The following is a 20,308-nucleotide window of genomic DNA, read 5'->3' on the forward strand; positions in this document are numbered from 1 at the left end:
AGCCTAAATAGCAGCAGGAGGGGGACTGTAAAATGCAGATGCCCAGGACCCTTCACAGAGATCCTACTTCCCAGGCCAGGTATCTACATTTTCAACATGCATCCAGGGGATATTCACAAAATAGGACATTATTTTAGATACATGTTATTATTTAAGAGAGGTATAATGCTTGTTCTTTTTTCCTTAAACCAAAAAGCAAAACAAGTGTCAAAATCCTTACTTGGAGCAGCTGCCAAAAATAGTTGAAAACACTCCAGAATGATTAAATCAGGATCGAATGTCAGAGCCACGGAAAAGAGCCGTGCGACCGACTGCATCACACAATCCCTCAGTCTGAATAATGCGTACAGCCATGCCTGTGAATCTGGGTGAATTATGAAAAACTAGGTGTTGTGAGTCTAAGCTACTAATCATATTTCCTACAGTGTCAACTTATAATGGGCACTTTAATCTAGGAATGTCACTCAACAATATTTAAATCAATTATGCATATATTTTAAAGTATTTCTGAACAAATAAAAAACGGCTTTAAAAGCTAGTTCAGTCTATGGTATAAGGTGCTCTAGCATTTTTCTATTTGGAAACTGATTTCAATCAACATGATATAAAATTGTCTAAAGTGGCTCTCCCCCCCCACTCCCCACGGTCTCACGGTCTCCCTCTCCCTCTCTTTCCACGCTCTCCCTCTGATGCCCAGCCGAAGCTGGACTGTACTGCTGCCATCTCGGCTCACTGCAACCTCCCTGCCTGATTCTCCTGCCTCAGCCTGCGGAGTGCCTGGGATTGCAGGCGCGCGTCGCCACGCCTAACTGGTTTTCGTATTTTTTTTGGTGGAGACGGGGTTTCGCTGTGTTGGCCGGGCTGGTCTCCAGCTCCTGACAGCGAGTGATCCGCCAGCCTCGGCCTCCCGAGGTGCCGGGATTGCAGACGGAGTCTCGTTCACTCAGTGCTCAATGTTGCCCAGGCTGGAGTGCAGTGGCGTGATCTCAGCTCGCTACAACCTCCACCTCCCAGCCGCCTGCCTTGGCCTCCCAAAGTGCCCAGATTACAGCCTCTGCCCGGCCGCCACCCCGTCTGGGAAGTGAGAAGAGTCTCTGCCTGGCCACCCATCGTCTGGGATGTGAGGAGCCCCTCTGCCTGGCTGCCCAGTCTAGGAAGTGAGGAGCGCCTCTTCCCGGCCGCCATCCCATCTAGGAAGTGAGGAGCGTCTCTGCCCGGCTGCCCATCGTCTGAGATGTGGGGAGCGCCTCTGCCCTGACGACCCGTCTGGGATGTGAGGAGCGCCTCTGCCCAGCCGCAACCCCGTCTGGGAGGTGAGGAGCGTCTCTGCCCCGCCGCCCTGTCTGAGAAGTGAGGAGCCCCTCCGCCCGGCAGCCGCCCCATCTGAGAAGTGAAGAGCCCCTCCACCCAGCAGCCACCCCGTCTGGGAAGTGAGGAGCGTCTCCGCCCAGCAGCCACCCCGTCCAGGAGGGACAGGAGGGAGGTGGGGGGTCAGCCCCCGCCCGGCCAGCCGCCCCATCTGGGAGGGAGGTGGGGGGGGGTCAGACTCCACCCGGCCGCCGCCCCATCCGGGAGGTGGGGGGCGCCTCTGCCCGGCCGCCCGTTCTGGGAAGTGAGGAGCCCCTCTGCCCGGCCACCACTCCGTCTGGGAGGTGTACCCAACAGCTCACTGAGAACGGGCCATGATGACAATGGCGGTTTTGTGGAATAGAAAAGGGGGAAAGGTGGGGAAAAGATAGAGAAATCAGATTGTTGCTGTGTCTCTGTAGAAGGAAGTAGACATGGGAGACTTCATTTTGCTCTGTACTAAGAAAAATTCTTCCGCCTTGGGATGCTGTTGATCTATGACCTTACCCCCAACCCTGTGCTCTCTGAAACATGTGCTGTGTCCACTCAGGGTTAAATGGATTAAGGGCGGTGCAAGATGTGCTTTGTTAAACAGATGCTTGAAGGCAGCATGCTCGTTAAGAGTCATCACCACTCCCTAATCTCAAGTACCCAGGGACACAAACACTGCGGAAGGCCGCAGGGTCCTCTGCCTAGGAAAAACAGAGACCTTTGTTCACTTGTTTATCTGCTGACCTTCCCTCCACTATTGTCCTATGACCCTGCCAAATCCCCCTCTGTGAGAAACACCCAAGAATGATCAATAAAAATAAAAATAAAAATAAATAAATAAATAAAAATCAACTTATGATTTAGAAAAAAAAATTGTCTAAAGTGTTATTTCACCTATTAATGTTTAAAATATTTTTCTCAGGTTAAAGGACATTTTAATTTGTATAGGAAATATGATAAAAGATTCTAGAAAATATATTTTTTATCATCAAATTCGCAGAAGGATACAAAATCTAAAATGTCATTTACTAAGAATTGTATAATTTTAATATGCCACTATTTAAAAAGATCAAGCCTTTTGCTTGGTTTTGTGTATAATCTAACAGTTAATTGTGTCAAAACAAGAGTGCATGACTTTCAGTTGCTGAATAACACATTACTCAGTAAAGATCCAAAACAACATCATCCACCTTAACCTCACTGATTTTTACATTTTATTTATTTATTTATTTATTTATTTATGAGACAGAGTCTTGCTATGTCGCCCAGGCTGGAGTACAGTGGGCGATCTCAGCTCACTGCAACCTCCGTCCCCTGGGTTCAAGCAATTCTCCTGCCTCAGCCTCCCAAGTAGCTGGGATTACAGGCACATGCCACCACACCCAGCTAATTTTTGTATTTTTAGTAGAGATGGGGTTTCGCCATGCTGGCCAGGCTCATCCTGATTTCCTGACCTCAAGTGATCTGCCCGCCTCAGCCTCCCAAAGGGCTGAGATTACAGGTATGAGCCACCATGCCCGGATGGCCTCACTGATTTTTATAACAGCCCAATGACTGCAGAATACATTATTTTCAAGTACCCATAAAATGTCCACCAAAAAGGCCATATGCTAGACCAAAAAATATGTCTCCATACATTTCAAAAGACTGCAAAAATCATTGTGCTGAACATCTACATGATGATGTTCTACTGGCTCCAAACATAAACTCTGAGGGCATCTAATGTCAGCTGGAGTGAAGGGGGACAAATAGAAACAGTAATTGGTACTGCATAACCCTTCAGGCCTTACTACATTATGCTGAGCATAAATGAGTCCATTGAGTTCAGCATTCTCAGAAGCATTGAGATCGTACAGCCCCATAAATCCTACTTGTGCAACAACCAAACTCCCACAACAGGTTATTCCAAGCCATGCGCCAGGGCCAGGCATATCCCAGAAAACATGTTATAAGCCACACCTCGCTAGCTCTATGGAAAGGCACAAAGTCAAGGTGTAAAGAAGGATGGCACCACCCCGAGGGAAAACTTGCGTCTGTAAAAGTAAAAAGGAAACGTGGTGGAGAAACAGGCATGTTCATCTCAGCTGCTCAGAGTACAGAGAGTGCCAAAGGGAAAAGTGTACAGGTGAGCACAGCAGCTGTCTCCATAGTCATCTAAGTGTCCATAGCAAGTACAAGCAGACTGTACATGAATCCATACATCAAAACACAGCCGAGCGCAGTGGCTCATGCCTGTAGTCCCAGCACTTTGGGAGGCGGAGGCAGGAGGAGCACTTGAGCCCACGAGTTTGAGACAAGCCTTGGCAACACAATGAGACCCTGTCTCTACAAAAATGTTTACATAAATTAGCCAGGCATCGTGCAGTATGCCTATAGTCCCAACTACTCAAGAGGTGAGGTGGTACCCAAACAGGAAGAGAGGAAGTCAAACTCTCCCTGTTTGCAGATGATATGGTTCTATACCTAGAAAACCCCACAGTCTCTGCCCAAAAGCTCCTTGATCTGATAAACAATTTCAGCAAAGTTTCAGGATGCAAAACCAATGTATAAAAATCAGTAGCATTCCTACACACCAACAACATCCAAACTAAGAGCCAAATCAGAAACACAATCCCATTCCCAATAGCCACAAAAAGAATAACATGCCTAGGAATACAGCTAACCAAAGAAATGAAAGATCTCTACAATGAGAATTTTAAAACACTGCTCAAAGAAACCAGATATGATATAAACAAATGGAAAAATGTTCCATGCTCTTGGATTGAAACAACAAATATTGTTAAAATGGCCACACTGTCCAAAACAATTTACAGATTCAATGCTACCCCTATCAAACTACCAATGACATTCTTCACAGAATTGGAAAATAAGAATAATTCACATGGAACTGAAAAAGAGCCTGAATAGCCAAGGCAATCCTAAGCAAAAAGAACAAAGCTGGAGGCATCACATTACCCAACTATAAACTACAGTACAAGGCCACAGTAACCAAAACAGCATGGTACTGGTACAAAAACAGACACAGAGACCCATGGAACAGAAGAGAGAGCCCAGAAATAATGCCACACACCTACAACCATCTGATCTTTGACAAAGCTGACAAAAACAAGCAACGGGGAAAGAACACCCCATTCAATAAATGGTGCTGGGATAACAGGCTAGCCATATGCTGAATATTGACACTGGACCCCTTCCTTACACCACACATAAAAATCAATTCAAAGGGCTGGGCATGGTGGCTCACGCCTGTAATCCCAGTACTTTGGAGGCCGAGGTGGGTGGATTGCCTGAGGTCAGGAGTTCGAGACCAGCATGGCCAACATGGTGAAATCCCATCTCTACTAAAAAATACAAAAATTAGCCAGGCATGGTGACGCGCACCTGTAATCCCAGCTACTCGGGAGGCTGAGGCAGGAAAATCACTTGAACCTGGGAGGCAGAGGTTGCAGTGAGCTGAGATCGCGCCATTGCACTCCAGCCTGGGTGATAAGAGCGAGACTTCATTTCAAAAAAAAAAAAAAAATCAATTCAAGATGGATTAAAGAATTAAATATAAAATCTAAAACTATAAAAACCCTGGAAGATAACCTAGGAAATACCATTCTGACCATAGGTCCTGGACGAGACTTCATGATGAAGACAGCAAAAACAACTGCAACAAAAACAAAAATTGACAAATGGGACCTAATTAAACTAAAAACCTTCTGCACAGCAAAAGAAACTATCAACAGAGTAAACAGACAACCTACAGAATGGGAGAAAATATTTGCAAATTATGCATCCAACAAAGGTTGAATATCCAGCATCTATAAAGAACTTAAGCAAACTAACAAGCATAAAACAACCCCATTAAAAAGTGGGCAAAGAGGCCAGGCGTGGTGGCTTACGCCTGTAATGCTAGCACTTTGGGAGGCCAAGGCGGGTGGATCACCTGAGGTCAGGAGTTTGAGACCAGCCTGGCCAACGTGACAAAACCCCATATCTACTAAAAATACAAAAATTAGCCGGGCATGGTGGCGGGCACCTGTAATCCCCCAGCTACTCGGGAGGCTGAGGCCAGAGAATCGCTTAAACCCAGGGGATGGAGGTTGCAGTGAGCTGAGATTGTGCCACTTCACTCCAGCTTGGACAAAAGAGCGAGACTCCATCTCAAAAAAAAGTGGACAAAGAACAAGAACAGACGCTTTTCAAAAGAATACAAACACATGGCCAATAAGCTTATGAAAAAATGTTCAACATTACTATCATTAGAGAAATGCAAATCAAAACCACAATGAGACACCACCTCACACCAATCAGAGTGGCTATTATTAAGTAAAACAATACATCCGTGTGGTGTGAGAAATTCGAAGAAAAAAAATTAAAAGTCAAAAAATAACAGATGCTGGCAAGGGTGCGGAGAAAAGGGAATGTTTATACACTGCTGGTGGGAATGTAAATTAGTTTGGCCATTGTGGAAAGCAGTGTGGCAATTTCCCGATGAATTTAAAACAGGGTTATCATTCAACCCAGCAATCCCATTACTGTGTATATATCCAAAGAAATATAAACTGTTCTGCCATAAAGACACATGCACACATATGTTCATCACAACACTATTCACAATAGCAAAGACATGGAATCAACCTAAATATCTTTCAGTGGTAGAGGGGATAAAGAAAATGTGGTACAAACATACCATGGAACACTAGGCAGCCATAAAAAAGAACAAGGTCACGTTTTTTGCAACAACATGAATGGAGCTAGAGGCTATTATTGCTAAGTGAACTAACATGGGAAGAGAAAACCAAATAATGCATGATCTCACGTGGACATAAAGAGGAAAACAACAGACAGCCGGGCCTACTTGAAGAGGGAGAGGATCAAAAAATTAGCCTATTGGGTACTATGTTTATCACCTGGGGTGACAAAATAATCTGTATGCCAAACCCCATGACACTCAATTTACCTATATAACAAACCTGCACATGTACCCCTGAATCTAGAATAAAACTTTTTTAAAAATAAGAGGCTGAGGCAGGAGGATCACTTGAACCTGGGAGGTTGAGGCTGCAGTGAGCTATAATTACGCCACTGCACTCCAGCCTGGGTCTCTAAATAAATAAATTAAATTAAAACAAAAGACTACACAGCCATGTTGGCATAGCTATGGTTCATGGACACAGAAATATATATATGCTAACCTCAAAACAAAAAACTACTATTCAAGTCTTTTTATTTAAAAGAAAAGGACTGTGTTTCTATCTATCTGAAGAAAGGGAAGAGTCAGGATGAAAATCTCAAACAACAGTGATAAGCTCTCAGCAACAGCAGGATGGCAGGTGATTAATTCCTTTGTATGTTTCTGCATTTTCCAATTTTTCCTCACAAGGAGTTGTGCTATTTTTACATAGGAAGTAACAGCAAGAGAGAGGGACCGAGAATGAGAGGGAGAAGAGAAGAAAAAAAAAAGAAACAAAAAAAAGAAGGACGAAGAAGAAGGGAGAAGAGGAAGACATTGAAAGATTGATACGTTAATTCATCCCTTTCTAATACTCTGGTGGAAAAAGAGCACCTGTTTAAATTCTTCATAAATCTCTGTAGTTGCCTTGAGTGTTGGAATTGAGCCACACAATAAATGAAAGATGGTACTCTTCATGTGGACTGCAGAAAAGGATTTCAGAGTTACCCTAAGCCTGGCTCACTCAAAATCCCAAGAAGGAGAAACGGCACCAAGAAAAATAGCATCAGAACATAAGTCAGCAGAAAACTTCTGCTTTTTTTTTTTTTTTTTTTTCAGACTAGCTCTGTCGCCCAGGCTGGAGTGCAGTGGCGTGATCTCAGCTCACTGCAAGCTCCACCTCCCAGGTTCACGCCATTCTCCTGCCTCAGCCTCCTGAATATCTGGGACCACAGGCGCCCGCCACCACAGCCAGCTAATTTTTTGTATTTTTAATAGAGACGGGGTTTCACCTTGTTAGCCAGGATCTGCATTTTTTGATACAATGTATTCCTGGCCCACAGGAGCCACATGGGACAAATTCCACCATGACAGGTGCAACAGTGAATCTAATCTTCCAAATTTATACAATATTTGGTATTTGATATTTTTTGTCTTACTTGAAATTTCAAGAAAACATTTAAGATATGCACCAACTCTCAGCCAGGCATGATGCTAACTGTCAGGAATATAGGTGTGAACAAGACACAACAGCTGTGTGCACCCAGCTCACAGCTGAGGGAAGGAAGAGCAGGCCGGCGGGGAGAGGGCCAGGAACGAGAGGGAGCCCCAGTAGGAAGCAGAGTGAATATCTGGGTGATCTTACCATCTTCTGACCTCACGATGTAACCTAGCTGGTTAAAAACCCTGTGCTACTGCAGGGAGGTTTTAGGAGACAGTCAACCAGGCCACTGCCTCCATACAACCATGCTGATGTAACTATGTATGTGGCTATGAGCCCTTCTGCAATTCCTTATAAGCCAAATACAAAAGGAGTGGCCAGGGCCAGGTGTGGTGGCTCACATCTGTAATCCCAACACTTTGGGAGGCCAAAGCAGGCGGATCATGAGGTCAGGAGTTCGAGACCAGCCTGACCAACATGGTGAAACCATGTCTCTACTAAAAATACAAAAATTAGCCAGGCGTGGTGGTGCACGCCTATAATCCCAGCTAGTCAAAAGGCTGAGGCAGGAGAATCGCTTGAATCCAGGAGGCGGAGGTTGCAGTGAGCCGAGATCACGCCACTGCATTCCAGTCTGGGCAACAGAGCAAGACTCCATCTCAAAAAAAAAAAGAATTTGCTGACTTCTACGTCCAGAGCCGAACATCCTGTCACGCATTCTCAAAACACTGAACGTTCCTCCTCCCCCTCCTCTTCCTCTTCCTCTTCCTCATTCCTCTCAAGAGTACAGAAAAAAAGTGGGGTAGTGGGAGGGAACACTGAAGAGCAGTAGGTGGATAGGTCCAGGAGCCAAACTCACAGACCACAGTAAAGACTGGGGAAGCACACACAGAGCATCAGAGCACTGACGGAGAAAAGGCCGAGCTTCCTGAGATCCAGGCCCTGCACAGGAGAGGCTGCCCGGCACACAAATGGCCCATCGCACAGCAAGGCTGAGCTTCCTGAGGGCCAGGCCCTGCACAGGGTAGGCTGCCTGGGACACACTCGCCCACTGCACAGGAGCACGGTGCACCGCCAAGGCCACGGTTGGGATGGATCTTCTCTGGGCCAACGCTGGGACCAGAATGCAGAACGGCTGTATGTTGTATATACGGAGATGATAAGGACAGGCCCGAGTTGTGAAGAAAGATGTTATGTTTGGTTAAATTAAGGCGGAATATGGCATAGAAATCTTTTTGTGATATTTCCATTGTAAAAGTGTAGTTTTAAAACCCCAAAACCTAGTGTTAAGTCCCAGATATCAAGAAAATCATTATACCTTGGTATTCAGGACGGTGAAGATTCATGATACTTATTATAAAAGAAAATATACTAGAGTGGGTGGCCCACACATAATTTAAAGTATGTGTCTAAAACAGAAAGGAAAAGAATCGCACCCGCTCCCTAGTCCTCAGAAAAAAAAAAAAATGCATTCAGAACAGGTTCCCCAGGACCTGAACTCACTCTGTCTTTATCGTCTGCTACATCACAAAGAATGTCATCAAGGTCTAGTATTCCTCCATCTCCATGTTCCAAGCGATGCACCTGTATCCAGTAGTTTGGATCCTATACGAAAGAACAGAAACACTGAATATAGCAAGTTAGCATCACCAAAAGGGAATTAGACATTTTAAACCGTGATAACTTCCTCCCCATAAAAAGGAATCAACCTCATATCAACAATACTGCAATTGATTAAAAATTCAGGCAGCACCCTAAGTTTGGTATTGAGTCACTGCTCCTTTTATGATGGAGTGACTCATACACACTCTTCCCTTTGGCTCTGATGCTGATACTCTATTAAGATAGGAACTGCACAAACCTGCCAATATGTACTGCATAAGTAATACTGATTTCTCTAAAGCATACTAGATTTCCTATTGCCCAATATATGAAATACTTATTATATTTATTAACCCCCCAATGCAATCTACAGAAATATTCTAATAAGCAAACAGCATATATTATGTGTCTGAAGAATTTGTATTTTTGCTTATCTGCAAAAAGTTTGCACACCCTGGTGGCTCAAAGTGTTTCTTACAAATAGGTCTAAAGATAGGGACACAGAAGGATGCTGACAAGACCGTAGTGAACAAAGCACATCCTGTGTGGTTTGAGCCTCTTTTTACAGAGACAAAATCACACACACACACACACACACACACCCCTCAAAATTTGCAGTGGTTATCCTGCAGTGGGATTGAGGAGAAGGAAAAAAAAGGACATCATTTTAAATTTTATACACTTCTATATGGTGTACGTATATTTTAAAATCCTTAAAACTCTGCTTTCATATGATCTGAAGAAGAAACATAGTTGTGTGTTTCTGAACTTCTACATCACTCTCACGTACATATTCAGATGAAAATATACTAAATTGCATGTTTCACCATTCCCTACTGCTTTCATTCTGCAACACAATTGCTATCCAGAAGTTCAATCCTCCATTCTTCATACCTAAAGATGATGTTTGATACAGTTCTTTCCTGAAGCAAAGACTGGAAGAAGGAGGCTAATGATTAATGAAGAGTTAAAATACAGATTCCTGGACCCTGCTCCAGATCTACTGACTAAGACCCTGGAGCAGGGGTGCGGGGAGAATCCATATTATTAAGAAGCTCTCCAAGTCCATCTCTAACAAAGCATGCCTAAGAATCACTGAAATGGAACACTTATTTTAAAAATGCAGAATGACCAATCCTTGTCACTTTTTAACCAGCACAGCAAGTAACTCAGACCCTAATCCTCAAAGTTATTAAACATTACCGTTAAAACCATTTTGCAAGTAACAGAGTTCCTCTGCACCCTCATCTATCTGGACCTCTATGAAAGGAATCATTTATCTAGAACACAGAGAGTAAGTTTGTAAAACAAACACTCACACACACACACACACACACACACACACACACACGTTGGCATCCTCTTCATTTGTGGGGCCTATTCTGACTGCACATGAATCCCAATTACATTATCATCCAGGAGTCCCTAGGACACCTGCCACTGAGACAGCTCCAGAATTTGGCATCTCCAGATGTGTTGAGTCCCCAAAGAATGAAGTCCCAAAACCATTTACTGATGGCAAATGGTATTTCCTCTTCAAAGAAAATTGGAAATAATGTCCTGGGGGTGAATAAGAAAGAGGTGTCCCCTGGCCACTTAGAATAGCCACATCCTGCCCACCTCTTCCCACCAAGCAAGCTCAAGGGTGACCCAATCAACTTAAATATCAACTTTCGTTTCTAAAATACTTCCACACACACAAGCACACTGACCTCCAAAATGTGGCTTATGAAACCATTCTTTAAGCCTCCTAATCCTGTTCACTCCCTCCAGATGAGATCATTATCTGCAGCCTTTATATAATATTTGTAGCCACCCCTTGGAAATAAATCCGCACCTATGGACTTTCTCAACCTCATAACTTCATCCTTCAGAACTTGCTACATTTCCACCTTTTCCCCAGCACTTTCCCTTTCACAGCCTGTTAGGCCCTGCACCATTTTCCCCCGACTCTATGCCCAAGGCCTCCAATGCCTGGACCACACCTTACCCTCCAGGCCAGCCCTGTCCGTCCATCAAGACTTCTCAGGCATCCTCTTCTCCAAGAGCTTTTCCTGACCATCACACCCCCAAAGCAGATCAGCAGTCTAACTCTAGCCCACTGTTTTCTTTTGTTTAGAGACAGTCTCGCTCTGTCATCCAAGCTGAAGTACAATGGTGCAATCATAGCTCAATGCAGCCTCCAACTCCTGGGCTCAAGCAATCCTCCCACCTCAGCCTCCCAAAGTGCTGGGATGATAGGCATGAGCCACTGAGCCCAGCCTGTCCCACTGTTAATGTTCCTAAAAACCACAATCGTATGGAAGATAGAGTCAGGTGTCAAGCGTGAGCCTTTAAAGGCTGTGAATTATTTTTACACATGCAGCACAAAACCTTTCGTTGACACTACTTTACCTTCCGGTTATTATACCAATTCTTTGATGATCTTCACAGCAATTTTTTTTTTTAATTGTCTATACTTGCTTCAAGTGTGTCTTCCTCCCATAACCCCATTCCAATCAGGCTTCCTCTTCCATCATATCCATAGCAGCCTCCACGATGCTTAACAAAAAAGTCTGTTGTCTGTCCTCATCTTATTTGGTCCATCAGCAGAATATGTTACCCTCTCTTTGAAATACTCTATAAACTTGGCTTGTAATCCTCTAACTAACTGATCAAGGCTTTTCTAATTTTGAGAGTCAATGGTTGACTCCTGCCTCCGGAGGGGTCCTGACTCAACAGTCAGCTATGCCAAGCAATCATGATAACATCATGCCAAGGCAAATATCAGGCTGCCACTTATTAAATGCCACTCCACAAAAATGTGCTGAATGGATATGACGTTTTGAAAAGAACTGAGCAGGAGATCAACAGTAACCCCAACAGAGCATGCTGCATTAAAAATAAAAAAAATAAAAAATAAAACGTAAAAAATAAACACATAAAAATGACTTCCTCCCGCAAGAGTTTAAAAACCAGGAAGGATATTTTTGCCACTGAAAAATACAACTCAGTAGAACAGTGGTCTCTTGGGAAATTTTCACTGGCAGCTTTCATACCATAATTCTCTTTCAATGAACACAGGACTTGCTTTATTTTCAAGGGAAGAGTCCAGTATCCAGTAGAGAAAAAGTTAGCGCATACTTATTGATTCCACTTTGTAGTAGTTTGCATTAAAAAGTTTAAAATAATAACGGTAGGAATCTCTGCTGTCCAGTCCATAGACACTCAGAAATGTAGCTGAGCAAAAAATTGTGATAAGGTCTGGCATGATGGCTCATCCCTGTAATCCCAGAACTTTAGAAGGCCAAGGCATAGTGACCCACACCTGCAGTCCCAGCTAATTGGGAGACTAAGGCAGGGGGATCCCTTGAGCACAAGAATTCAAGGCTGCAGTGAGCTGTGATTGTATCACTGCACTCCAGCCTGGGCAACAGAGTGAGGCCCCGTCTCTTAGGGGGAAGATAAAAGTTACGATAAGCCACTTTTTATACTACCAATAAATTCTAATTCTACAATAATTGTATCAGTCATTGGGTGAATAAACAAACATGACAGAACATTCAACTAAAAAAGAAGAAGAAGAATGTTTCTCATTCAGGATATGTCCATTTAAAATAACAAAAGAGTTAAACACTAACAATAATTGTGTATTATGACAACCAAAAGTCCATCACACACAGCAATAAACGAGGGGCAGAGTTCATCCATCAAATAGATGATCAAGCAGTGAATGTCCTCATGGGGCAAGGCTCCCAAGGATAGGTCCAAACCCACCGAAGAAACCTGGAGAGCCACTTGAAGAATCACTGCTCTTATTCAGATAAAGAACATCAACTTCACCTTGCCTAGTGCTAGACAAAACATTTCCTAAGACTAAGAATGGAAGCAGAGGTAACTCTACAAGATGCAAGTTGCAAGGAATGCTGAGGCCCACTCTACTCCAGGATGTGGTAAGAGAAAACAGTGCAAAGTCCTAAGGCGAGACTACCTCCTAGCCTACCTTCAGGAAATCTCTCAGATTCTATAAACAGCATCTTTAGACTATGCAACAAGTTAATGAGCTTTTGTGAGTTATGACATGTATAATGCATAGGCTCCGCATATTACCCACATGTGCAAATTTCAAGAAAAGTATCTACAACTAGAAATAGCACCCTACTTTTTCATTAACCATGGCATACAGCAATGGTCAATATCCTGTCTAACTTAAGACCAGAAAAAGATCACTGAAAAAAATCTATGTTGATTAAAAAAAAAATTTGAGTATTTACTACATGCAAAGCATTGCATGAAGGCAAAGAAACAATCATCACCCAACATCAGAAATTAAAATTTATCTGACAGGCCAGGCGCAGTGGCTCACACCTATAATCCCAGCACTTTGGGAGGCTGAGGCAGGTGGGTCACCTGAGGTCAGGAGTTAGAGACCAGCCTGGCCGACATGATGAAACCCTGTCTCTACAAAAAGCATAAAAATTAGCCAGGCATGGTGGCGTGCACCTGTAGTCCCAGCTCCTCTTTCTCCTGTAGTCCCAGGAGAATCACTTGAACATGGGAGGCGGAGGTTGCAGTGAGCTGAGATCATACCACTGCACTCCAGCCTGAGCAACAGAGTGAGACTCCATCTCAAAAATAAAATAAAATTTATCTGACAAAATATAAGTCATAAAAAAGAGGTAGACCATGTGTTCAAAGAAAACTACACCAAAAAAAAAAATGTTTTGTGAATTCAGGAAGGAAAGATCACTCTCACTTGGAAAGGTCTTCATGGAGAGGTTTCAGCAGAATGAGCAGACCAGAGGGACAGGGCACAAGAGGAGGACCCTGAGCAGGGGGAAGGGTGTGAGCAGCAGGGAAGAATGGCAGAGGTGATTCAGAACGCTGTGAACACAAAGATAAAAATGAAAGGGTAAAAACTTCATATCAAAAAGACACACTTATTTTTATTTCCTACTGAAAGCCCACTGAAACCACAATACACGTGGGGATTTTGTTGTTGTTGTTGTTGTTGTTGTTTCCAAGCATAATCGCACAAAGACAAAGAGAACAGAGGGAAATGAGGGAAACACAGTTTTTGGAAGCTGAGAAGCAGATGGCCCAGAGGCGACACATTTTGCAGAACCAAGAAAGGGAACCCCAAGGTAACTGTGGGGAAAGCCAGGAAGCAGCAAGACTTCCCCAACAGAGCCGGTAAGAGGCTCTGGAATGGGGAGAACCAAGAATGTCAGAACACCGGAACAAGGATGGGAAGGGGCCAGGCATGGTAGTTTATGCCTATACTCCCAGTGCTTTGGGAGGCAGGGGCAGGAGGATCACTCAAGCCCAGGAGTTCCAGACCAGTCTGGGGAACATAGTGAGGCCCCATCTTTACAAAAAAACTGGAAAAATCACCAAGGTGTGGTGGTGTGCGCCTGTGCCTATAGTCCAGCTACTTGGGAGGCTAAGGTGGAGGATCTCTTGAGCCCAGGGGTTCGAGGCTGCAGTGAGCTTGTCTCTAAAATATAATAATAAAACAATTTTGGCTGGGTGTGGTGGCTCACGCCTGTAATCCTAGCACTTTGGGAGGCCAAGGTGGGTGGATCACTTGAGGTCAAGAGTTTGAAACCAGCCTGGCCAACATGGTGAAAGCAAGTCTCTACTAAAAATACAAAAAAGTTAGCCGGGCACAGTGGCGGGCGCCTGTAATCCCACCTACTCAGGAGGCTGAGGCAGGAGAATTGCTTGAACCCGGGAGGCAGAGGTTGCAGTGAGCTGAGATTGCGCCACTGCACTCCAGCCTGGGCAACAGCAACACTCCGTCTCAAAATAATAATAATAATAAAACAATTTTAATATTAAAAAAAAAAAAGGCAGGCATGATAGTGCATACCTGTAGTCCCAGCCACCTAGGAGGCTGAGGTGGGAGGATCACCTGACCCTGGGGAATTTCAGGCTGCAGTGAGCCATGATTGCATCACTGCATTCCAGCCTGGGCACAGTAAGACCGTGTCTCAGAAAAAATAATAATAATAAATTAAAATAATAATAAATGTAAAAGATGGGAGGAAAAATAACAATACTGTCTGAAAGTCTGTAGTAATTAAAGCCCCAGCTTCCCAATGCTTCCAGAGAGCACAGTGACTGCCCCTCCCAGCCCCTGGAGACTCACTGCAGGCTCAGACAGCAGGTCTGGACTGAGAAACTAGAGGAGGAACAATTGTAGAGGTGCCTTGTTGAAAATGAGAGGAGCCAAGTGAATATTTATGTACTGATTACAGAAAAATCCAGCCCTCTGCTTCCACTTGCTCTCAGAATGCCAGCCAGGGCTTATCACCCCCAGGCTAGAGGTGGGAAGATCTTTCCCTGGGCCTCTATCCATCTAAAGAGAAAAGGCAGGGGGGAATCTGGCCCAGTCCAGGGACTACCCAGTGAAGCTCACAGTGTACGCCCGTGCCTGAACTCAGTGCTCTCAAGTTACCATTAGTGCCTTAGGTCAGAGCCAACCATGGAGAGACAGACTTACCCCAAGGATGGAAGAGAGAACAAAACAAATAGTAAACACAACTTGAAAGAACCAGAGACTGTATAAAAAGATGCTACTAAAAATCCATCACTGGTATCCTAAGAGAGGTCAGATGGTGGTACATTCAGGTTGCAGAGGAATATGAGAAGGGAGGAAAGCAAGAAAGAAAGAAATGTGGTGAGGGAGAATTTTTTTAAAAAAAGTATTTTGGAATTAAAATACGAAAAACAGGCCAGGCACAGTGGTTCATTCCTGTAATCCCAGCACTTTGGAGGCCAAGGCAGGTGAACTGCTTGAGGCCAGGAGTTCAAGGCCAGCCTGGGCAACACAGCAAGATCCCATCTGTACAAAAAAAAAAACCATAAAAATAAGTCAGGTGTGGTGGCATGCACCCACAGTCCCAGCTACTCAGGAGGCTGAGGCAGAAAGATTGCTTGAGCCCAGGAGTTCAAGGCTATGGTGAGTTATGACTGGGCCACTGCACTCTAGCCTATGTGACAGACACTCTGTCTAAAAAAACTAAACAAATAAAATACTAAGAGCTCAATAGGAAAATTAAGAGAAGTTGAAAATATCTCCCCTAGGAAGTTAGAAAAAAAAAAAAAAGACAAAGAAGATAAAAAAGGCTAATAATAAAATTAGACCAGTCAAATAAGTCAAGCAACTTGAATAACAGGAGTTCTAGAAAAAGAGAATTGGGAAAACAGAGAAATAATCAAAAACAATTTCAAGTTAATTCCCCAAAATGACATATGTTTCCACATTAAAAAGTTCCATAGAGACCCCAACACAATGTATAAAAGCAGACATACACCAAGGCACATCAGAACACAGAAGAAAAACAGAAGATTGGTGGGGGGAAGGGAAGGAGAACGTCCAGAAAATAAAGCACAGGCCACAGTGAGGGAAAAGGAGTCACAGCAATGCTGGAATCTAGACAATCATCTACCAGTGACTTCAAAACTCCTACAAGAAATAGTCCCCCATCCTAGAATTCCATTTCTTGCCCAAATACCAGTAAAGTATGAAGGCAGAAAAAAGACCTTTTTTAGAAATGCAACGTTTCCAAAAACATTACCCCTTTGTAAATGGAAGATGTGTTCCAACAAAATAAGGCAATAGACCATGCATGAGAATGACACAGCATATGAAAATGGGAGACATAACACAGAAGACAGCTCCCGGGACGATGGTGAAGGTGGATCCCAGATTCCAGGACGTCAGCTGCAAACCTGGAGCAGAGTGACCAGTCCAGACACCCCAAATGTGACCTCTTCAAAATGGCACTGAAAGAGTACCCAATGCAACTAAACACAGCAAGACACAATTTTAACAACTGACTAAAGCTGAGGCTAATTAGTGATAAATGTACAGAAGATCGATCAACCAAAGGAAAAAACATTCCTCATTTCAGGAAAAACACAAAAGTTGTGAAGGAAAGAAAAGGTGATCAAGGTATCATACATGGTTCAGCTATAAGTAGCTTTAATAATAAAAATAATGTGAACCTAGAATATTTAATCAAATTTGTAACCATATTTTGTAACAAAGTGGTCTAAAAAGTAAGTGTGAGAGAACGAGGAGAAAGGCAGACACAAACACACACAAAAAGACAGAGATCCTAGAAATGGCTACCTGTGAGTGGGGGCGTAGCACACATAGGGTAGTGAAATAGGGTTAAACCTTCCATGTCAACTCAATAGATGACAAACAACAAGAAAAAACAAACGAGATAAGCAATTTACATAAAAATATTAAAGTAAATATCAAAAGAACGAGGAGCAAGAGTTGGAAAAGGCAACCTCTCCCAAAGAAGGCTCTGCTCTTTTTCATAACAATCCTAGTAGTGCTATCTGATCATGTGCACATGTCACGTTGAGAAACACAAAGACTAAAGAGAAACAAGTTTGAAAAGTCCTTTAAATAATAACCATGGCACACAGTCTACAGTTTAGCATCCACCAACCAGATTAGCCACATGATAGTTAAGTTAACAAGACAAATAAAGTCCTAGTTAGTGATATAACAAATAGAAAACATTTCATTTTTTTTGTTTTGTTTTTAAAAATGCCCCCTCAGACTTCTAAAACACTTCATTTTAAAAAGTCAACAAAAGAGCACGATCAGCAGGAACTATGCTTCTCTCTAGATTCTCTGGGTAACTCTCCAATTTATTTAAGCCAAAAACAAACATTTTAAGAATATATTCTGAAGTTCTGTTCTTAAAAAAAAATGAATCATTAGCACTTCAAGACAGATATCACACATGCAATTCTGACTTTTCCTGATTTAATCAGCTTCATTTTTAAAAATGCTGATTGGCCAGGTGCAGTAGCTCACGCCTGTAATCCCAGCACTTTTGAGAGGTGGAGACAGGAGGATTGCTTGAGCCCAGGAGTTCGAGACCAGCCTGGCCAATGTAGGGGGACCCCATCTCACAAATAAGTTTTTTCTTGTTGTTATTTTTGGTTTTTTAATTAGCTGGGCATGGTGGTGTGTGCCTATAGTCCCAGCTACTGGGGAGGCTAAAGCAGGAGGATCACTTGAGCCCGGGAGGTGGACAATACAGTGAGGTATGATCACACCACTGCACTCCAGCCTGGGCAACAGGTTGAGACCCTGTCTCAGGGAAAAAAAAAAAAAAAAAAAAGCCAATCTTTTCCAACAAACTGAAACATAGGACCCATCTTCAATCTTGTTACAGGAACACTGCTAAACATTATACAAATGTTTGTGTTGCCTTCTCAATACAGGGAGAAGACAGACAGTCAGATGTCATAGCTGATGTTCAACAACAAAATAATGACCTGTATCACCACAAGGGAGGGACTAATATCTCATGCTAAGTACACTGCTCGGCCCCCATTCTCCACTCCAAACCACACCCAATACCAATGCCAAAACCTCAGCACCACAACACAAGACAGAGCAAACCACAAACCTGCTGCCTCCCTTGACAGGTGGATAGCTTCATTTATCTCATCAATCAAAAGTGCAAATGGAGGCATGAAACCAGGTGAAGTCCAACCTCAAGGAAATAAGTTTCTGGCATTTAGTCTTATTAGAACTAGCACATAATCTCTCACAGGGTCACACATTATTCAATAATATGAGAAATCAGCCCATCGATGACCTCCAAGCTCTGACATGACTTTCATGCCAACACAAAGTCATGGAAGTCCTTCAACTCCTCCGCCATTCTACAGAAATGAAGGGAATGGCCTCAGACTACAGCGCTGGCACAGGACACAGCCAAGGCAAGAATGAGACAGCAGTAACCACCAGTTAGATCTGCACTGCATTTTACAATTTTAAAAAATGCATTCATGTGCATTATCTCATGTGGAAAGAGGGCTTATAATTCCTATTTTCAGAGAAGAGAACTGAGACTCAGAGAGCATAAAGAGCCGGCAAGAGGTCACAATTCATAAATGCTGGCAGCCAGGACTCCAGCCCAGGTCTGCTGATTTATTCCCAAGTCCTTTCTCAGACTAACACTGGCAGTTTCCAATCTGAAGCATCAGGGTTGCTTGTCTTCTTTCCACAGCCCCTCCTCCCGGCCTCTTCTCAACAACTTCATTTGTTAATACAGTACATAAAGAGAAGATCCAGGCCAGGCGTGGTGGCCCATACCTGTAATCCCAGCACTCTGGGAGGCCATGGCAGATTGCTTGAGTTCAGGAGGCCTAGACCAGCCTGGGCAATATGGCAAGACCCTGTCTCTATAAAATACAGAAAACAAACAAAACAAAAAAACTTAGCTGGACGTGGTGGCAGGTACCAGTAGTCCCAGCTACTCAGGAGGCTGAGGCATGAGGATCACTTGAGCCTGGGAGGTTGAGGCTGCTGTGAGCCATGATTGTACCACTGCACTCCAGCTGGGGTAACAAAGCGAAACCTTGTCCCAAAAATCAATTAAATTAATTAATTAAAATTAAAAGACGAGATCCATAAAGTATTTTAATAAAAAGGGCCAGGTGTTGTGGCTCACGCCTCTAATCCCAGCACTTTGGGAGGACGGGGCAGGAGGATCATTTGAGCCCAGGAGTTAGAGACCAGCCTGGACAACACAGTGAGATCCTGTCTCCACAAAAAATTTTAAAAATTAGGGCTGGGTTCGGTAGCTCACACCTGTAATCCTAGCACTTTGGGAGGCTGAGGTGGGCAGATCACTTGAGGTCAGGAGTTTGAGACCAGCCTGGCCAACATGTTGAAACCCCATCTATACTAAAAATACAACAATTAGCCAGGTGTGGTAGTGCGCACCTGTGGTCCGAGCCACTTGGGAGGCTGAGGTGGGATGATCGCTTCAGCCCAGGAGGTCAAGGCTGCAGTAAGCAGTGGCGTGCCACTGCACTCCAGTCTGGGTGACAGAGTGAGACCCTGTCTCAAAAAAAAAAAAAAGAAGAAAAGAAGAAAAAAAGTGTTGCCTGTTAAAATCAAGTCTGAAAAGCCACACCATGAAAAATTCTATTACATGTTCTAATCACATCATGATTTAAAGTGGTGGTTCTCCAAGTGGGAGTCCAGGCCAGCATCACCTGATAATACACTGGAAATTCCAATCCCAAGCGGGATACACCACCAAAAAAAAAAGTCTCTGGAGGCAGGACCAACCACCTATTTATACATTTAAACTAGCCCTCCAGGTGTTTCTGATGCACACTGAGGTTCCAGAACCAGTGATTCAGAATGAGGGGCGAGAAGAGATCAGAGAGGAAGCTGAAACACCTTGTGCCTCTTCTATACACTACGTTTTAGCCCAACAACTCGTGGGTTTAGT

General features: G+C 43.6%; 1 protein-coding gene across 34 annotated transcripts in view; it reads right to left on the reverse strand.

Moving 5' to 3' along the window:
• The window catches only part of PARD3 (par-3 family cell polarity regulator), a 707,905-nt gene that overhangs the window by 580,251 nt on the left and 107,346 nt on the right, over positions 1 to 20,308 (reverse strand). For all 34 annotated transcript variants that reach the window (XM_034930282.3, XM_034930281.3, XM_055092624.2 and 31 more), the window contains exon 2: positions 8,943 to 9,044. In XM_034930282.3, coding sequence (XP_034786173.1) covers positions 8,943 to 9,044 — 102 coding nt within the window. The remainder of the gene's footprint in view (positions 1 to 8,942; positions 9,045 to 20,308) is intronic.

This window comes from Pan paniscus, chromosome 8 (genome assembly GCF_029289425.2).
Source record: "Pan paniscus chromosome 8, NHGRI_mPanPan1-v2.0_pri, whole genome shotgun sequence".
In the NCBI taxonomy this organism is placed as follows: domain Eukaryota; kingdom Metazoa; phylum Chordata; class Mammalia; order Primates; family Hominidae; genus Pan; species Pan paniscus.